Consider the following 15,666-nt stretch of genomic DNA (forward strand, 5'->3'; position numbering starts at 1 on the left):
GGAGGGAGGGGCAAAACTGTTACAAATAGAGCAGTGAGGGTAGATAGGACACATTGAGAAGGTGGTATTAGAATAAGGATTTGAAAGAAGTGAGAAAATTGAACATACATGTGCTGAGGAAGGACCATTCTAGGCAGAAAGAGTTTAAGAGCTGTAAATTGGGATTATGCCTTCTATGATCAAGGGATGGTAAAGAAGTTAGCATGGTTGAAGTTGAGTGAACTAGAGGATGAGATTGAAGAGGTGATGGGTGGCCAATTTATATATAGGACCTTGTAGGTGATTATAAGGCCTTTGGCATTTACTTTGAATATAGTAGGATGCCACTGTAGCAGTTTAGAGAGAAGCGACATTTTCTGTGAACTCTGTTAAGAATGAATTGATAGAGTAGGGCAGTGGTGGCAGTTAACTATGTAGTAATCAATCAGGAGAAAGGCTTGGACTAAGGTGCAAATAGTGGAGGTGGTGGAGAAATGCTCAGATCCTGAATCTGTTTTGAAGGAGTACTCAGCAGGATAGGGAATAAAGTATGAGAGAAAGGAATCAAGAATAAGGATTACTTCACAGATTTTGATCTAGGTAAAGGTAGAGCTACATAGATGAAGTTGTATCTTTGTCTTAAGAAATATAAAATTCTAATAATGGTCAAATTTATCAATATTTTTCTTTGTTTTGGAATCTTATTTAAGAAAACCCTTTAGTTCTGCATTTTCTTCTAATATTTTTTGTTTGTAATTTTGTTTTTAGTTGGGTTTTTTAAAAATACCTGTTTGCATTTTACTTTTGTAAATAGTGTAAGATTAAGATCTGAAATTCCTCACCCCACCCCCAACTCCAAAGCATACCAAGCCAAAACAAATCATTTTCTTCTTTTCCCCCTAATTTTAGATGTCATTTTTATTATATATTTAAATTTCATGTAGATGTGCATCTATTTTAGATCCTGTATTCTGGTTTTTCTGAGCCATTGTTACATTGTTTTTAATTACTTAAGATTTGTAATACATTTTTATTCTACTGTTTACCTTTTTAAAATTGTCTTGGCTGATTTTTCACATCTTGGATCAGCTAGTAGAGTTTTGTGGAAAATTTGTTATGATTGTGTTTACTTTATATGGGTTGATTTTAGAGAAATTAACACATTTATAATAAGGACGTATATTTCTTTTCATGTCTTGCTTTATGTCCTTCATGTCTTCTTCCTCAGGACTTGCACATTTCTTTTTTTTTACATTTACTTAAATTCAATTAACATGTAGTGTATTATTAGTTCCAGAGGTAGAGGTCAGTGATTCATTAGTTGTATATAACACCCAGTGCTCATTACATCCCGTGCTTTCCTTAATGCCCATCACCCAGTTAGCCCATCTCTCCACCCCACCCTCCAGCAACCCTTAATTTATTTCCTGTGATTAAGGGTCTCTTATTTTTGTCTCCCACTCTGATTTTGTCTTGTTTTATTTTTCCCCTCCCTTCTCCTATGCTCCTGTTTTGTTTCTTAAATTCTACATATGAGTGAAATCATGTGGTAGTTGTCCTTCTCTGATTGACTTACTTTGCTTAGCATAATACGGCTGGTTCCATCCATGTTGCAAATGGCAAGATTTCATTTTTTTGACAGCTGAGTAATACTCCCATTTTGTGTGTGTGTGTTATATACACACACACCACATCTTCTTTATCCATTCATCTGTTAATGGACACCTGGGCTTTTCCCATAGTTTGACTGTTATGGACATTACCGCTATAAAGATTGGGGTGCAGGTGCCCCTTAGATCATTATGTTTGTATCTTTGGGGTAAATACCTAGTAGTGCAATTGCTGGGTCATTGGATAGCTCTGTTTTTAACTTCTTGAAGGAACCTCTGTACTGTTTTCCAGAGTGGCTGTACCAGCTTGCAATCCCACCAGCAGGGTAAGAGGGTTCCCCTTTCTCCACATATGAGACTTGCACATTTCTAATTTTTTTTAAAGATTTATTTATTTATTCATGAGAGACAGAGAGAGAGATAGAGAGAGAGGCAGAGACACAGGCAGAAGGAGAAGCAAGCTCCTCACAGGGAGCCAGATGTGGGACTTGATCCCAGATCCCAGGATCACACCCTGAGCCGAAGGCAGACACTCAACTGCTGAGCCACCCAGGTGTCCCTGCACATTTCTAATTAGATTGATTCTTGGGTATTCATGGTTATTGTTGCTGTTGTAAATGTAATATTCTTTCTTTTATTTCTTTGAATTAGTTATTGCTGATCTAGAAAAAAGCTGTTAATTTTTATGTTGATCTTGTCTATAAATGTCTTAGTTCTAATAATTTGTTGATATTCTCGAATTTCTTTTCTCATATAGAAGTGTTACTTCTTTATCTTATTGCATTGACTTATACCTTCATGATACATAGAATATCAAAGGAGTAGGGGATCACTTCTGTTAGAAACCACAATGAGATACCAATTTTTTTGTCTGTTAATTTTTTTTTAAATCTTACTGAATTTCTCTTGTGCATGAAATGCAGAAGTACTCATGTATACTTCTAGTGGAAGTATAAGTGAATGCAGCTCTTGTGCAAGAGACATGTGCAAAAGATCTCACAGACAGTGTTTCTAGGAATCAGACTGGTTATCCCACACTCTTAAACCAGCTCCTTTTCACTGCCCAAACTGAAAACCTGAAGCCATTCTTAACTCTCTTCCATTTCCTTTATCCTCCACAATAGCAGCTATCATCTTATATTTACTGGATGTCTTATATCTGTTATTTTACTTACTCTTTACACCCCCCTGCACTAAGTACTGCTGTCCCAATTTTAAGTTAAGAAAACTAAAGTTCTGGGGACGCCTGGGTGGCTCACTCAGTTGGGCATATGCCTTCGGCTCAGGTTGTCCCGGGTCCTGGGATCAATTCTTGAGTTGTTGGGCTCCTGGCTCAGCGGTGGGGGGAGGGGGTATGTGTAACTGCCTTTCCCTCTGCCCCTCTCCTTGCTCATGCACTCTCTCTCTCAAATAAATAAAATCTTTAAAAACAAACAAACAAAAAAAAAACACTGTAGTTCTGAGAGGTACATAAAATACCCAAAGTCACAAAACAGCTAAGTGACGGAGCTGGTATTTGAATTCAGGTCTAGCTAACTCCAAAAGCTGTTCGCTTTCTGTTGTATGTATTACTTATATTGATCACTAGGCCTCCATGTCTTGGAAGTAATAAGAACAAATATTTTTGTTCAGGTTGTTCATACTTATGTTGCTTATGGATTACTTGTAGTGTTTCAAAAGAACGTTAATGTATAATACTAGGGTAATGGTTTTGTAAGGCATAGTATATGTGTATAATGGAATATTAAACAATCATTATACTATTTTAAAAGAATTTGTAATATTTTTGAAGCACTTCTATTGATAAATAAGTAAAAAAGAACAGGACACAATAGAGTTTTTTGGTTTTTTTTTTAATCTTTCTGGTAACAGAAAGATAAGATGACTGCAAGAGCTATTATGCTTTTATGCACTCTTTAATTTGGCTATCATATGGATGTAATTAATGGGTAAAGGAAAAGTAGCCTCAAAGTTTATGTTTTAAAGTTTTAGTGTGGCTAATAAGGAGAGTGGTACTTAGTATTTGCCAAAACAAAAACATTTAGTAGGAGCAGGTTTTGAAGATGAATTAATTTTTAAACATGCCTTTATTAAGCTTATGTTATGGAGTGGCTGCTGTGTGTTGAGTAGTGTTCCACATCCTGGAGACTGCAGTGAACATGACAGGCAAGATCCCTGTTCTCATGGCACTTAACATTCAAAAGTGAGGCGAAGACAGAAAAAAGTTAAAAAGGACAAGATAATTTAATCCCAGTAAGACAAAACTTGGTGATGATACAGAAATACACTAAAGGGTACCATTTTAGATGATGTGATCAGGAATGGTATTTGTAAAGAGGAGAGTTTTAAATTTAGATAGGAATATTACTGTCACCTAGGGGGCTCAGTGGTTGAGTAGCTGCTTTCGGCTCAGGTCATGATCCCAGGGTCCTGGGATCGAGTCTCACATCAGGTTCCCTGCAGAGAGCCTGCTTCTCCCTCTTCCCATGTCTCTACCTCTCTCTGTGTCTCTCATGAATAAATAAAATCTTTTAAAAAAAGAATTGAATATTACTATGGAGTCAGCTGTGCAAAGATTTGAGTGCCAAGACATTGCCACCTAGACTGGAGAGGATGTGCAGAGGCCCAAAGAAGGGAATGAGCGTGATATGTCTGAGGGCTAATAAAAAAAAAAAAAAAAGCCGGTGTGTCAGGAGTAGAGTGAACAGAGGAGAGATTGATAATACATGATGAGGTCTGAGAGGGTAGGGTTAAACTTGAGCAGGGCCTGGAAGCCTTGGTAAGGAATTTAGTGGCTTATACTTGACTGGTAGCAGTGGAAAAGAAAGAAAAGTAATACTGAGCTATGTCGAACTGTCTAGGACAGCTAGGTAAAGAAGTCAAGAGAGTTGTCAGGCTTAAATATATAAATTCAAATATGATTGGCTTGATATTTTTCGTGGAAATAACTTGCCAAGTTGTTTAGGCATTGACAAATGTTCATAATGTGAAGAGTTTAAAAATCTATCTAGGAAGTGGTCAAGGGATCTGAGAATGATCAGCCAGTGATTGGGAATTCCTAGTACTTTAACGTAATGAAGGACCTCTTAAATACCATTGCAGCCTGAAAGGAAAGACCTAGTGTTGTATGAACAACAGCTGAAAAAATTAAGCATTCAGAAGATACATAAAGGCATAAGAAATATACTTTGCCTATACATATTGTTTTACAGTTTACAAAGTCTTTACTCTTTAGGAAATCTACTTGATCTTGATAACTCTCTGAAGTAGATAGAGGAAAGGAATTTTAGGGAGGTCAGAATTATTAAGAGATGAGGAAACTTGAGGATATTCAAGTGCATGGTCATTGAATGGCACATGAATTAACTACATCTGACTACTTGCATTGCTTTGCCTATCACAGCATGTTTATTCAAAGGTGATCAGAAATTTAAATTTTAGCAGAAAAAAACTAAAATATGTGACCTTATTAAAACAATACAAAAGACATGTTTTTCATTTGTATTATAGTTACTGTGTTTTGAATACACAGAGGAGAATGAGATTGATGTTGGCTGAGAGAATCAGAGGCTTAGTTTTGTTTGGAAAATGTGTACTCTTTCCTCACTCGCTAATTTTTATTCTTTTCTTGGTAGCTCTGTGTGTTTAAAGTACTATATATGCAGCTTTGAAATAAGCCCTTTTATTTTACACCCAATACTCACATGTTTATTTCTGCTACTATATTTTATTCTTGTGTTGCCACCCAACTCAGGGGAGACTCATAGCAATAATAGCTAACAAATAGTTAACAATTCTGTGACAGGCACTGTGGTAAGGGGTAAATTAACTTGTTTAATTCTTACATCAATTCTTGGTGGTAGGAGCATTCCTTTATAAATTGGTGTTTTCTGCTATTCCAAACCTGATGTGGAGAAAGTACTATGTTGAAAGGAAGGATCATTATAAGGTACATGCACTTCAGGATCAATTTAAACCATAGATAAAGTAGATGTTTTTTTGGGTCATATTATATATTATTTATCATAGTTTTCTCTAAGTGAAGAAACCAAGTTGGTGTATGTATAACCTGAAAAGTGAAGTAAGTCTAAGCTACGTAACATGAGTGAATAAAGTAGTAATTGCCTAAACGTCTGTTTTATGATTATAGTGATAGTATGTAATTATCATGGTTTTACTTTTTAAAAAACTATTTAACTCAGTATAATTAAAAAAAGATTCCTCAATAAAGAGATGTTTGCTTAAAGTATGGACGAATGAGAAATATCTATAAAACTTAATCATTTGTTTAGTTTTCATTCCTGTATTTTCTAGAGTGAATGAGATCTATTGCTTACTGTGGAAATGGATATAGCATCTTTCATCTGAGGGTCTCAGTGCTTTTCAAATAATGTCTCATGAATCCTCACAGCACTTTGGTGAGGTAGGTAGGTGGCAAGTATTATTATCTTCATTTTACAGATGGAGAAATTAAAGCCACCACAGGGTTAAATGATTTATGTGTAGTCCCACAAACCTGATACAGAGGCAGCCTGAGCTACTTACATGAGAATACTGTATTTTAGGAGGATTTGCATAGTAAAAATCATTAAATCATTGTCCCTTTGCTATTTTATTTGACACAGATTAACTATCAGAACAAATATGGTAGCTTTAAAATGTCCATATGGAATTTTTTTAATCCTTTCTTTAGAAATAGAAAATATAATACTCTTTCCCCCCCTCCCCAATTTTTAGGTCAGCAGCAAGGACAAGATGGAGTAAAGGTCCAACAAGCCACAATAGCTCCTGTAACTGTAGCAGTTGGAGGAATTGCTAACGCAACGATAGGTGCTGTTAGTCCTGACCAACTCACACAAGTGCATTTGCAGCAAGGCCAGCAAGCTTCTGATCAAGAGGTACAACCTGGCAAGAGGCTTCGAAGAGTTGCCTGTTCCTGTCCTAATTGTAGGGAAGGAGAAGGAAGGTAAATACTCTGTTACCAACTTTATCTCTCTGGATGGCATAAAATAGTTAAAACCAAGTCATTGGTTGGTACTTTGATCACTAGAATGTCACTAGCTTTGTAGCACAGAAGTGGAGATACAATATTGTTATGATAGGGATTAAATTGAGCTAGTCAAAGAATGGAGTTTTAGTGGTTTACTAACATATAGCTTATACTTTTTAAAAAAATGGTTTCCATGTTTCATTAATTATGTAAAAACTTTAATTTTATTGATGCAAAATTCACATACCATACAATTCACTCATTGTACTTTTCCTTGGTTTTTAGTATATTCACATAGTTGTGCATCTGTCATCACAATTTTAGAACGTTTTCATCACCTCCAAAAGAAACACCTATATTTTTTAGTCATCACCCTTTTGTCCTCCAGTCCTCCCAGCTCTAGGCAACCATTGAACACATTTCTGTCATTATGCATTTGCCATTCTGGACATGCATATAAATGGACTCGTGCAATTATGTGATTTTTTTGCACCTGGTTTCATTTATGTAACATAATGTTTTTAAGGTTTATCCATGTTATAGCATGTATTAGGTATTGGTACTTCATTTTTTTAAATGAATTAATATCATTCCATTATATGGATACACAGTATTTTACTTATCCATTTATTTATCAGTTGGTGGATACTTGGAATTTTTCCACCTTTTGGCTACAATGCTGCTTATAAACATTTTTGTACAGATTTTGGTGTGGACACAGGTTTTCATTTCTATTAAATGTATACCTAGGAATGGAATTAATGATCCATATAGTAACTTTAAGTCTAACCATTTAAGGAACTGCTTATTTTCCATAGCTATACCATTTTACATTACCACCAGTAGTGTATGAGAAAGTTCTACTTGTTGCAAACACTTGTTATAATTTGGCTTTCTGTTTATAGCTTTTTTTTTTAAATTTTTTTTAAAAATTTTTTTTATTTATTTATGATAGTCACACAGAGAGAGAGAGAGAGGCAGAGACGTAGGCAGAGGGAGAAGCAGGCTCCATGCACCGGGAGCCCGACGTGGGATTCGATCCCGGGTCTCCAGGATCACACCCTGGGCCAAAGGCAGGCGCCAAACTGCTGTGCCACCCAGGGATCCCGTGTTTATAGCTTTTTTAATGTGTGTGAAGTGTATCTCAGTATGGTTTTAATTTGCATTTTCCTGATGACTTCATTAGTTAAGTGTGTTTTTATGTGCTTATTGACCATTTGTATATCTTTTTTGGACAAATGTCTGTGGAGATCTTTTGCCCATTTATCTTAAAATAAAAAAAAAAAAAAAGAGAGAGACGCCTGGGTAGTTTATTTGGTTTAGCAGGCAACTCTTAATTTCTGTTCAGGTCATGATCTCAAGAGTCCTGGGATTGAGCCCCATGTAGAGCTCCACACTCAGCGAGGGAGTCTGCTTGAAGATTTCTCTCCCTCTGCTCCTCCGCCTGCTTGCTGTCTCTAAAATGAGTGAATCAATTTTTTTTTTTAAAGATTTTATTTATCCATTCGTGAGACACACACAGAGAGAGGCAGAGACGCAGGCAGAGAGAGAAGCAGGTTCCACGCAGGGAGCCATGTAGGACTTGATCCCAGGACTTCAGGATAATCATGCCCTGGGCCGAAGGCAGATGCTCAACTGCTGAGCCACCCAGGTGTCTTTTTTTTTTAAGATCTTTTGCCCATTTTAAATTAGTTTTTAAAGTTAAATTGTAATAGCTCTTTATATATTCTGGATAAAAGTTCCTTATCAGATACACAATTTGCTAATTTTTTCTCCAATTCTGAGAGTTCTCTTTTTACTTTCTTGATAATGCCAAAGACACTTGCAATTCTTTGTGAATTTTAGAATTAGCTTGTCAGTTTCTACAAAGAAGACAGGTGGGATTCTGATGGAGGTGTACGGAATCTTTAGATTAGCTTAAGAAATATTGACAACAGTATTGTGTTCTGATCCTTATTCATGGTATGTGTTTTTCTGTTTATTTAGAGATCTGATTTCTTTTGACACTGTTTTGTAGTTTTCAGAGTATAAGTTTTACACTTTTGTTAATTTGTTCCTAAGTATTTTATTCTTTTTGATCCTCTTGTAAATGGAACCTTTTTTTTATTGTTCATTGCAAGTGCATAGAAATACAGTTAACTTTTGTTTATTGATCTTGTATCCTGCAGCCTTACTGAACTCTTTTTTTTTTTTTTAATGGATTCATTAGGGTTTTTATATATGTAAGATCATGTCAGATAGAGATAGTTTTACTTCATCCTCTCCACTCTGGATGACTTTTATCTCTATTTAACCTAATTGTTCTGTCCAGAACCTATAGTGTAACATTGAATAGAAGTGGCAAGAGTGGACATCCTTGTTTTGTTTCTGATCTTAGGGAAAAATGCCCAATCTTCCACCATTAAGTATGATATTAGCTCTGAGCTTTTCACATATGCCCTTAAATAAGAAAGCTCCCTTCTATTCTTGCTTCATTGTGTTTTTGTCATGAAAGGGTGTTGGATTGTTTCAAATGGTTTTCTGCATCCGTTGAGGTGATCACATAGTTTCTGTTCTTTATCAGTATGATGTGTTATATTAATTACTTGTCAGATGTTAAAGTACTTTTGCATTTGTGGAATAAATCTGACTTAGTCGTGGCATATAATTCTTTAAATATGTTGTTATATTCAATTTGCTAATATTTTGTTAAGGATTTTTGCATCTCTGTTCATGAGAGAGAACTGTTCAGTTTTCTTACGTCTGTTTGCTTTTGGTAAGGGTAATATGGCCTCATAGGATGAGTTGGGAAGTGTTCCCTCCAGTCTTATTTTTTGAAAAAGTTTGTGAAGAACTGATAATAATGCTTTAAATGTTTTGTGGAATTCACCAGTGAAACTATCTAGTGCCTGGGCTTTTTCTTCTGTAATATTTTTGACTACTAACTCAGTCTCTTTACTGTTAAGGTTTTTTTTCTGAGTGTTCTTGAGTCAGTTTTGATACTTCGTATCTTTTGAGGAATTTATCCACCTCATCTAAGTTATTTAAGTAATTGGCATACAATTATTCTTGGTATACTTTTATAATTTTTTTTATTTTATTTCTGTAAGGTTGGTAATGAGTCTTCTTTCATTTCAGAGTCTAGTAATTTTTTTCTTCTCTTTTTTTCTTGGTCAGTCTACCTAAAGGCTTGTTCAGTTTTGTAGACCTTCTCAAAAATCAAGTCACATCAGCTTTTGGTTTCATTGATTTTTCTCTGTTGTTTCTGTATTCTCTATTTCATTAGTTCCTGCTCTGTTCTTTATTATTTCCTTCCTTCTGTTTGCTTTATTTTAGATTTAATTTGCTTTTTCCATTGTCTTAAGATGGAAGGTTAGGTTATTGATTTAAGATCTTTATTAATGTAGGCATTTAGAGCTAAAAATTTCTCTGTAGGTATTGCTTATTTCTATGTATCCCTTAAATTTTGGTATGTTGTATCTTCATTTCCTGCTTTCCGTTTGGATTTCTTTTTTGACCCACTGGTTTTGACCCACTGGTGTATTGTTTAATTTCTAGGTATCTGTGAATTTTACACTTTCCTCTATAATTGATTTCTAGTCTCATGTTCACTGTTATTTGTTTTTCATTGAGGTTTGTTTCATGGCCTAGTGTGTGGCTTATCTTGGAGAACATTTTATGTGCATTTAAGAAGAATGTATATTTTGCTACCATTTGATGGAGTATTTTGTGGTTGTCTGTTAGGTCAAGTTTATCAAGTCTTGTTTCCTTGTTGCTTTTTTGCCTAATTGATTGGCTTTAAATCTCCCTGTATCTTTCTGTCTTTGAATGTCAACTATGTCACCTGTAGACAGCATGTAGTTGGATATTGGTTTTTTTTGTTTGTTGTATTTTTCTTGAGATTGGTTTATTAGAAAGAGAGTAGGGGGAGGAGCAGAGGGAGATAATCTTCAAGCAGACTCCCTGCATCCCTGCTGAGTACAGGGCTTGATGCTGGTTCAGTCCCATGACCCATGAGATCATGACCTTAGCCAAAACCAAGAGTCAGCTGGATGTTTGACTGACTGAGCCATTCAGATGCCCCTTTTGGTTTTGTTTTTTTTTTTTTCAAATCTAATCTGACAAAATCTGTCTTTTGATTGGATTGTATGATCCATTTACATTTGATATTGATATAGTTGAATTTGTGTGTTTCATTTTGCTTTTTGTTTTTTGTGTCTCATGTCTTTTTGTTTCTCTCTTCCTTTACTGCTCTCTTTTGCATTAAGCAAATATAGCACTTTAATTTGTAAAGTAGCATTTTAATTTTGTTAATGATTTTTTTCACTGTATTATTTTGAGTTACTTTAGTAACTGTTCTTGGCCTTACCATATATATCTTATCATAATCAGCTTAAAGTTTATTAACTTAATTCCAGTGATATGTTATTTTTTATAGGTCTGTTTCCTTTTGCTTCCTTTTGTGATGTTATTATTGCATATTATATAAATTGTTATAATACATATTATGTCTGCAAGTGTTACAGATCCAACAGTACATTGTTATAAATTATTGCTTTATATAATGTTGTCATTTAAAGAAATTGAGAGACCAGAGGGATTTCAGGGTCACCAAGAATAATTTGGAGGTTGCCAGGGCCTCGTTTTAAAGTGTTTTCACGTCTGATGTTTGGGGGGGGGGGGGAGTTGAGAGAAGATGAGCAAGTATATATAACTTTTGCTTTGTTAATTTTATCCTAGTTCTCTGTATTTGTTCCTCATATTTGAGTTCCTTTCTGGCATCATTTTCTTATCCCACTACAACTTTGCTCCCACCTCCCTGCTTTGTGCTCTTACTGCAAATGTGTTAAATAGATTACATTTCTATAATATTATGGGCTTGACAATACATTTTACACTTACTGTTTTATAAAATTATTTTTTAAATCATGTAAGACAAGAAATATGCACTTACACTGTCCTCTATAATTATATAATTACCCTCGCTAGTGCTCTTTTGTTTCTTTGTGTGCTTTTGAATTACTTTCTGGGTTCAGTTGATGCAACCTGAAGAACTTCTTTAGTCTAGTTTCTTGCAAAGCAGGTCTGCTCAAAACAAATTCTCTGTGTTTGTTTATCTGGGAATATCTGTATTTCACCTTTATTTTTGAAAGGCAGTTTTGCTGGATAGAGTCGTGTTGTTTCAGTTTTTTTCTCGAGTACTTTGCACATGTTTTCATTCTGTCTTTTGACCTCCATTGTTCTGCTGAGAAGTAGTTCTTTTACCGCAGTTCCCTTGTAAGTGACAAGTTGTTTTTCCTTTGCAGCTTTCAAGACTTTGTCTTTGGGTTTCAGGATTTTCAGTATATGAGGTGTTTGTGGATCTGTGAAGTTATACTGCTTGCAATATTGTATGTATAGATCCATGTTTTTCAATAAGTTAATATTTTTTCCACTGCCTTTTCTCCTCCCTTTTTCCCTCATCTCTCTGCTTCCCTCACTCAGACTTTGGTGTCCCACATTTCTCAGGCACCTTGTTCATTTTCCTTTGTTCTTGTTCTTGTCTGTTTTTGGATTGCATAATCTCTATTGATCTATCTTGAATTTTGCTATTTCTTTCTTCTCTTGATTCCCTCTAGTGAATTTTTCATTTCACTTGTACTTCTTGTCTCCACAATTGCCTATTGTTTTTTTTTAATCACTTGTAACTCTTCACCGATATTTTCTGTTTGATGTGACATTGTTATTATACTTTGCTTCTTTAATCATGGTGTTCTTTAGTTCTTTAAACATATTTATTAATGGCTACTTTGAAGTCTTGTTAATCTCTTTGCTCTCACAGTTTCACTTGCTTGTTTTCTTTTTGTTTGTTTGTTTGTTTTTGAGTGTATGGGTCATATTCCCCTATTTTATTTTTGGCATGTTTCATATTTTTTTTGGAAACTGGATGGTATAATGTATTGTAGCAACACTTAGTACTGCTCCCCTGCCTTTCCCCACTCCTGACTTATTGTTTGCTTGCTTATGTAGTGACTGACTGGGTTATTTTGGTGAACTGCAGCATGAAGCATGTTGCTCCTCAGTGGTTGTAGAATTGGGTATGCTTAGTGACCCTGGATGACAGTGGTTTGTGCAGGGATCTTTGTCCTGTCCCTGACCACACCCAGCTGTTAAACTCTCCTAATTGTTAGCTGATTGTTTCATTGTTTGCAAAATGCCCTGTAACCTGTATTACAGACTGATCTAATCAGATTCTTCCTAAGGACTAGATCAACAGGTCTGTGTTTGAGATTTATTCTGACTTTGGAGAGCTACTCCAGTTGCCTCTTTCCTCGGGTCTTTCTGACAACCTAGTCAGCCTATAGTTTTGCCTGTTTCTCCAGTATATCTGTTAGTCTCCTCCCAATTGTGTTTTGCAGTAGACTCCACTGTTTTTAAGAGTGCCCTTAGGCTCAAACTTTTTCACACTGTGTTTGCAAATGAATTTGATTCCTTTGGGAAGAGATTTGGAGTTCTCTTTTATGCTGTGCTTCCTCACTGGCCAAGATCTCTTTGTTATGGCTCTTGAACTTGGGGTTGGGATACTGGTACATTCTTTGAGGAGCATCCTTGTTCTAGGAGCGGAGTTTTGGTGGCAGGGGAGCAGCAGTAGCCTCAGGTTTTCTTGGCTTGCTTCTGCTGGCTTAGAAGTTCTGATGTATGCCCGGCAAATGAGCTGAGTCAAGGATTATCTGTCCTGCAGTATTCTCATCGTGCCCTATCCAAGGTAGAGCTGGAGTCTCTCGAGTTGGATTTGGATAGAAAAGAGTTCCCTACCTGTCAGCCATACTTGCCTGGAACTTAGCCTCAGCAACAGATAAGTGGGGGTAGAATGAAAAATGCTGACATCTTCCCCCTTCCTGGGGAGATATCCCTCCAATTGGGGGGTGAGAAAAGGGAACCCTTTCCTTGGCTGTATCAGTCTAGAGTGTTTCTATGTCAAGGGAGGTGACGAGGCAGAGGGATAGAGGGTTGGGTTTTAGTTCAAATACCATAGACTTTCACTATTTTTACACTTATTTTATTGAGTATCTATTTATTTATGTGCTGTGTGCTCATAGAACCGTTTCCAGAGACTGTAGATGGTATTTGTTTGTTTTTTTGTTTTATAATTTTCACTGGGGAGTGGACCCATGGAGCTCTTCATGCTGTCTTGCTGGAAGTGAAACTCTGAACCTTACTCTTTTAAATGGGGATTATCATTCTTTGGCTCTTTAGAGAAGAATTTCAAGCGTCTTGAAAAGCTTAGAGACTTTTTTTTCCCAAGGGAAGAGAGCCTATTAGGGAAGGAACATGAAGTCCATGGTAGAACATGAATTTTGTGAGATAAACATGTTTTCATATTAGTTTTGAGTTTAGTACATAACTCTTTTTTTAATTGAAAATTTTCTGATTCTTAACTACAGTTGTGGCATCATGAGTTTTAAAACCCATTTAGAAATGCATCCTTTAAGAACCTTGATCCTCATCCCCCCCCCCCCTTTTTTTCATAATTATAAGCTTGGTGTTTGGGATGTAATTAATGTTTGGCTCTTGTTTTTGTTAGAGGCAGTAATGAACCAGGAAAAAAGAAACAGCATATCTGTCATATTGAAGGATGTGGAAAAGTTTATGGCAAAACATCTCACCTCCGAGCACATCTTCGCTGGCATACTGGAGAAAGACCTTTTGTATGCAACTGGATGTTTTGTGGCAAAAGATTCACAAGGAGTGATGAGCTTCAGAGACATAGAAGAACCCATACAGGTTAGTTGGCTTATTTTAGGGCTTGTACATTTTACTAATTTTTTAGTGTTCAGTTGAAAATTGTAGGATAGTTTAGCTATGAAATTGGAAATATGCAAATTAAAGACAATTCACTTTAGTGATTTTATGAGATGTTTAAGATAAAAAATTTTTACCTCATTTCCGAGATATGTTTTATTCTACTTTTTGTAAGGTTTATCAGCATAAGTACGTAACATGAAATATATTCATTCCATTTGATTATTTTGTATTAGCTTGTTGAATTCATGTATATTAGTTTTTGCAGTATTTAAATAGGTGAAGAGAGTATAATTATGATGTTATTGGTGACCTTTGTTATTTTTTTGGGTTTTTTACAATTTAGAAAAAAAGACTAAAGTGTAAGGAATAATGTAACAAATATATACTTCTCATTTAGAGTTTACAGCTGTTAATATATTTGTTATTTTTTAAGACAAATTATATAAATTTGACATCATCTTTGTCCTCTCAAAGACAATAGCTACCATGAATTTACACTGTAAGTTGTTAGTACAGCTTTAATACTCTTATATATACTGTTCATGGATGTATATGTAAAATATTGGTTTTACGTGTTTAGAAATTTTACATAAATGGTATAATACCATAATTCAGTTATCATTGTTTTAAGATGTATTGAGTATATATGTGTACATATAAGTATATGTATATAGGTTTGTAGTACTTTTAACTGCTACTTAGTATTCTGTTAATATGACTCTGCCATACTGTATTAATCCATTCCTTCTACTACTTAAATCATCATTAGATTTTTTGCTGTCACAAACTTTGTTACTGTGAAAATACAGTGAACATGTATGTGAAGTAGAATTATTGGACCATGGAGAATTCTAAAGAGTTGCTGTTACTATCTCTGCTTCACTAGCAGTAACTGAGAGTTTCCATTTTGCCATATGTTCACCAATATTCAGTAGTGTTAGCTTTTGAAAATTGTCGGTGTGGGGCACCCAGTTGGCTCAGTCAGTAGAACATGTAACTAGATCTCAGGGTGATGAGTTCAAGCCCCACTTTGGGTGTGGAGCCTACTTTAAAAAATAGATAAATACTCTTACTGCTTAAAAGAAAAAACATTTTTGTAAATCTAAAATGGTTTCTCATTTTTTTAAGTAGTCGTTTTCCTGGCTATCCATGAGATTAAGCGTCTTTTTATGTTTGTTGGTTATTTATATTTCTTTTTCTGTTGATTATTTCCTTGCTCAGTTTTCTTTTGGGTTGTTTTCCTTTTTCTTACTGATTTATATGTTAAAATTTCTTCCTATATTGCTAGTCTTTATCTTTTTGCTATTTTATGTCACATGGATA

The 15,666-nt window shown here is 35.3% G+C and overlaps 1 protein-coding gene across 2 annotated transcripts in view; it reads left to right on the forward strand.

Annotated features, from left to right (window-relative positions):
* Positions 1 to 15,666, forward strand: part of SP4 (Sp4 transcription factor) — a 77,452-nt gene that overhangs the window by 37,976 nt on the left and 23,810 nt on the right. The window contains exons 4-5 of one of the 2 annotated variants that reach the window (XM_025464335.3): positions 6,327 to 6,555; positions 14,123 to 14,322. In XM_025464335.3, coding sequence (XP_025320120.1) covers positions 6,327 to 6,555; positions 14,123 to 14,322 — 429 coding nt within the window. The remainder of the gene's footprint in view (positions 1 to 6,326; positions 6,556 to 14,122; positions 14,323 to 15,666) is intronic. The other variant, XM_049093697.1, reaches the window with a different exon arrangement.

This window comes from Canis lupus, chromosome 14, assembly GCF_003254725.2.
Source record: "Canis lupus dingo isolate Sandy chromosome 14, ASM325472v2, whole genome shotgun sequence".
NCBI classification, from domain to species: Eukaryota; Metazoa; Chordata; class Mammalia; order Carnivora; family Canidae; genus Canis; species Canis lupus.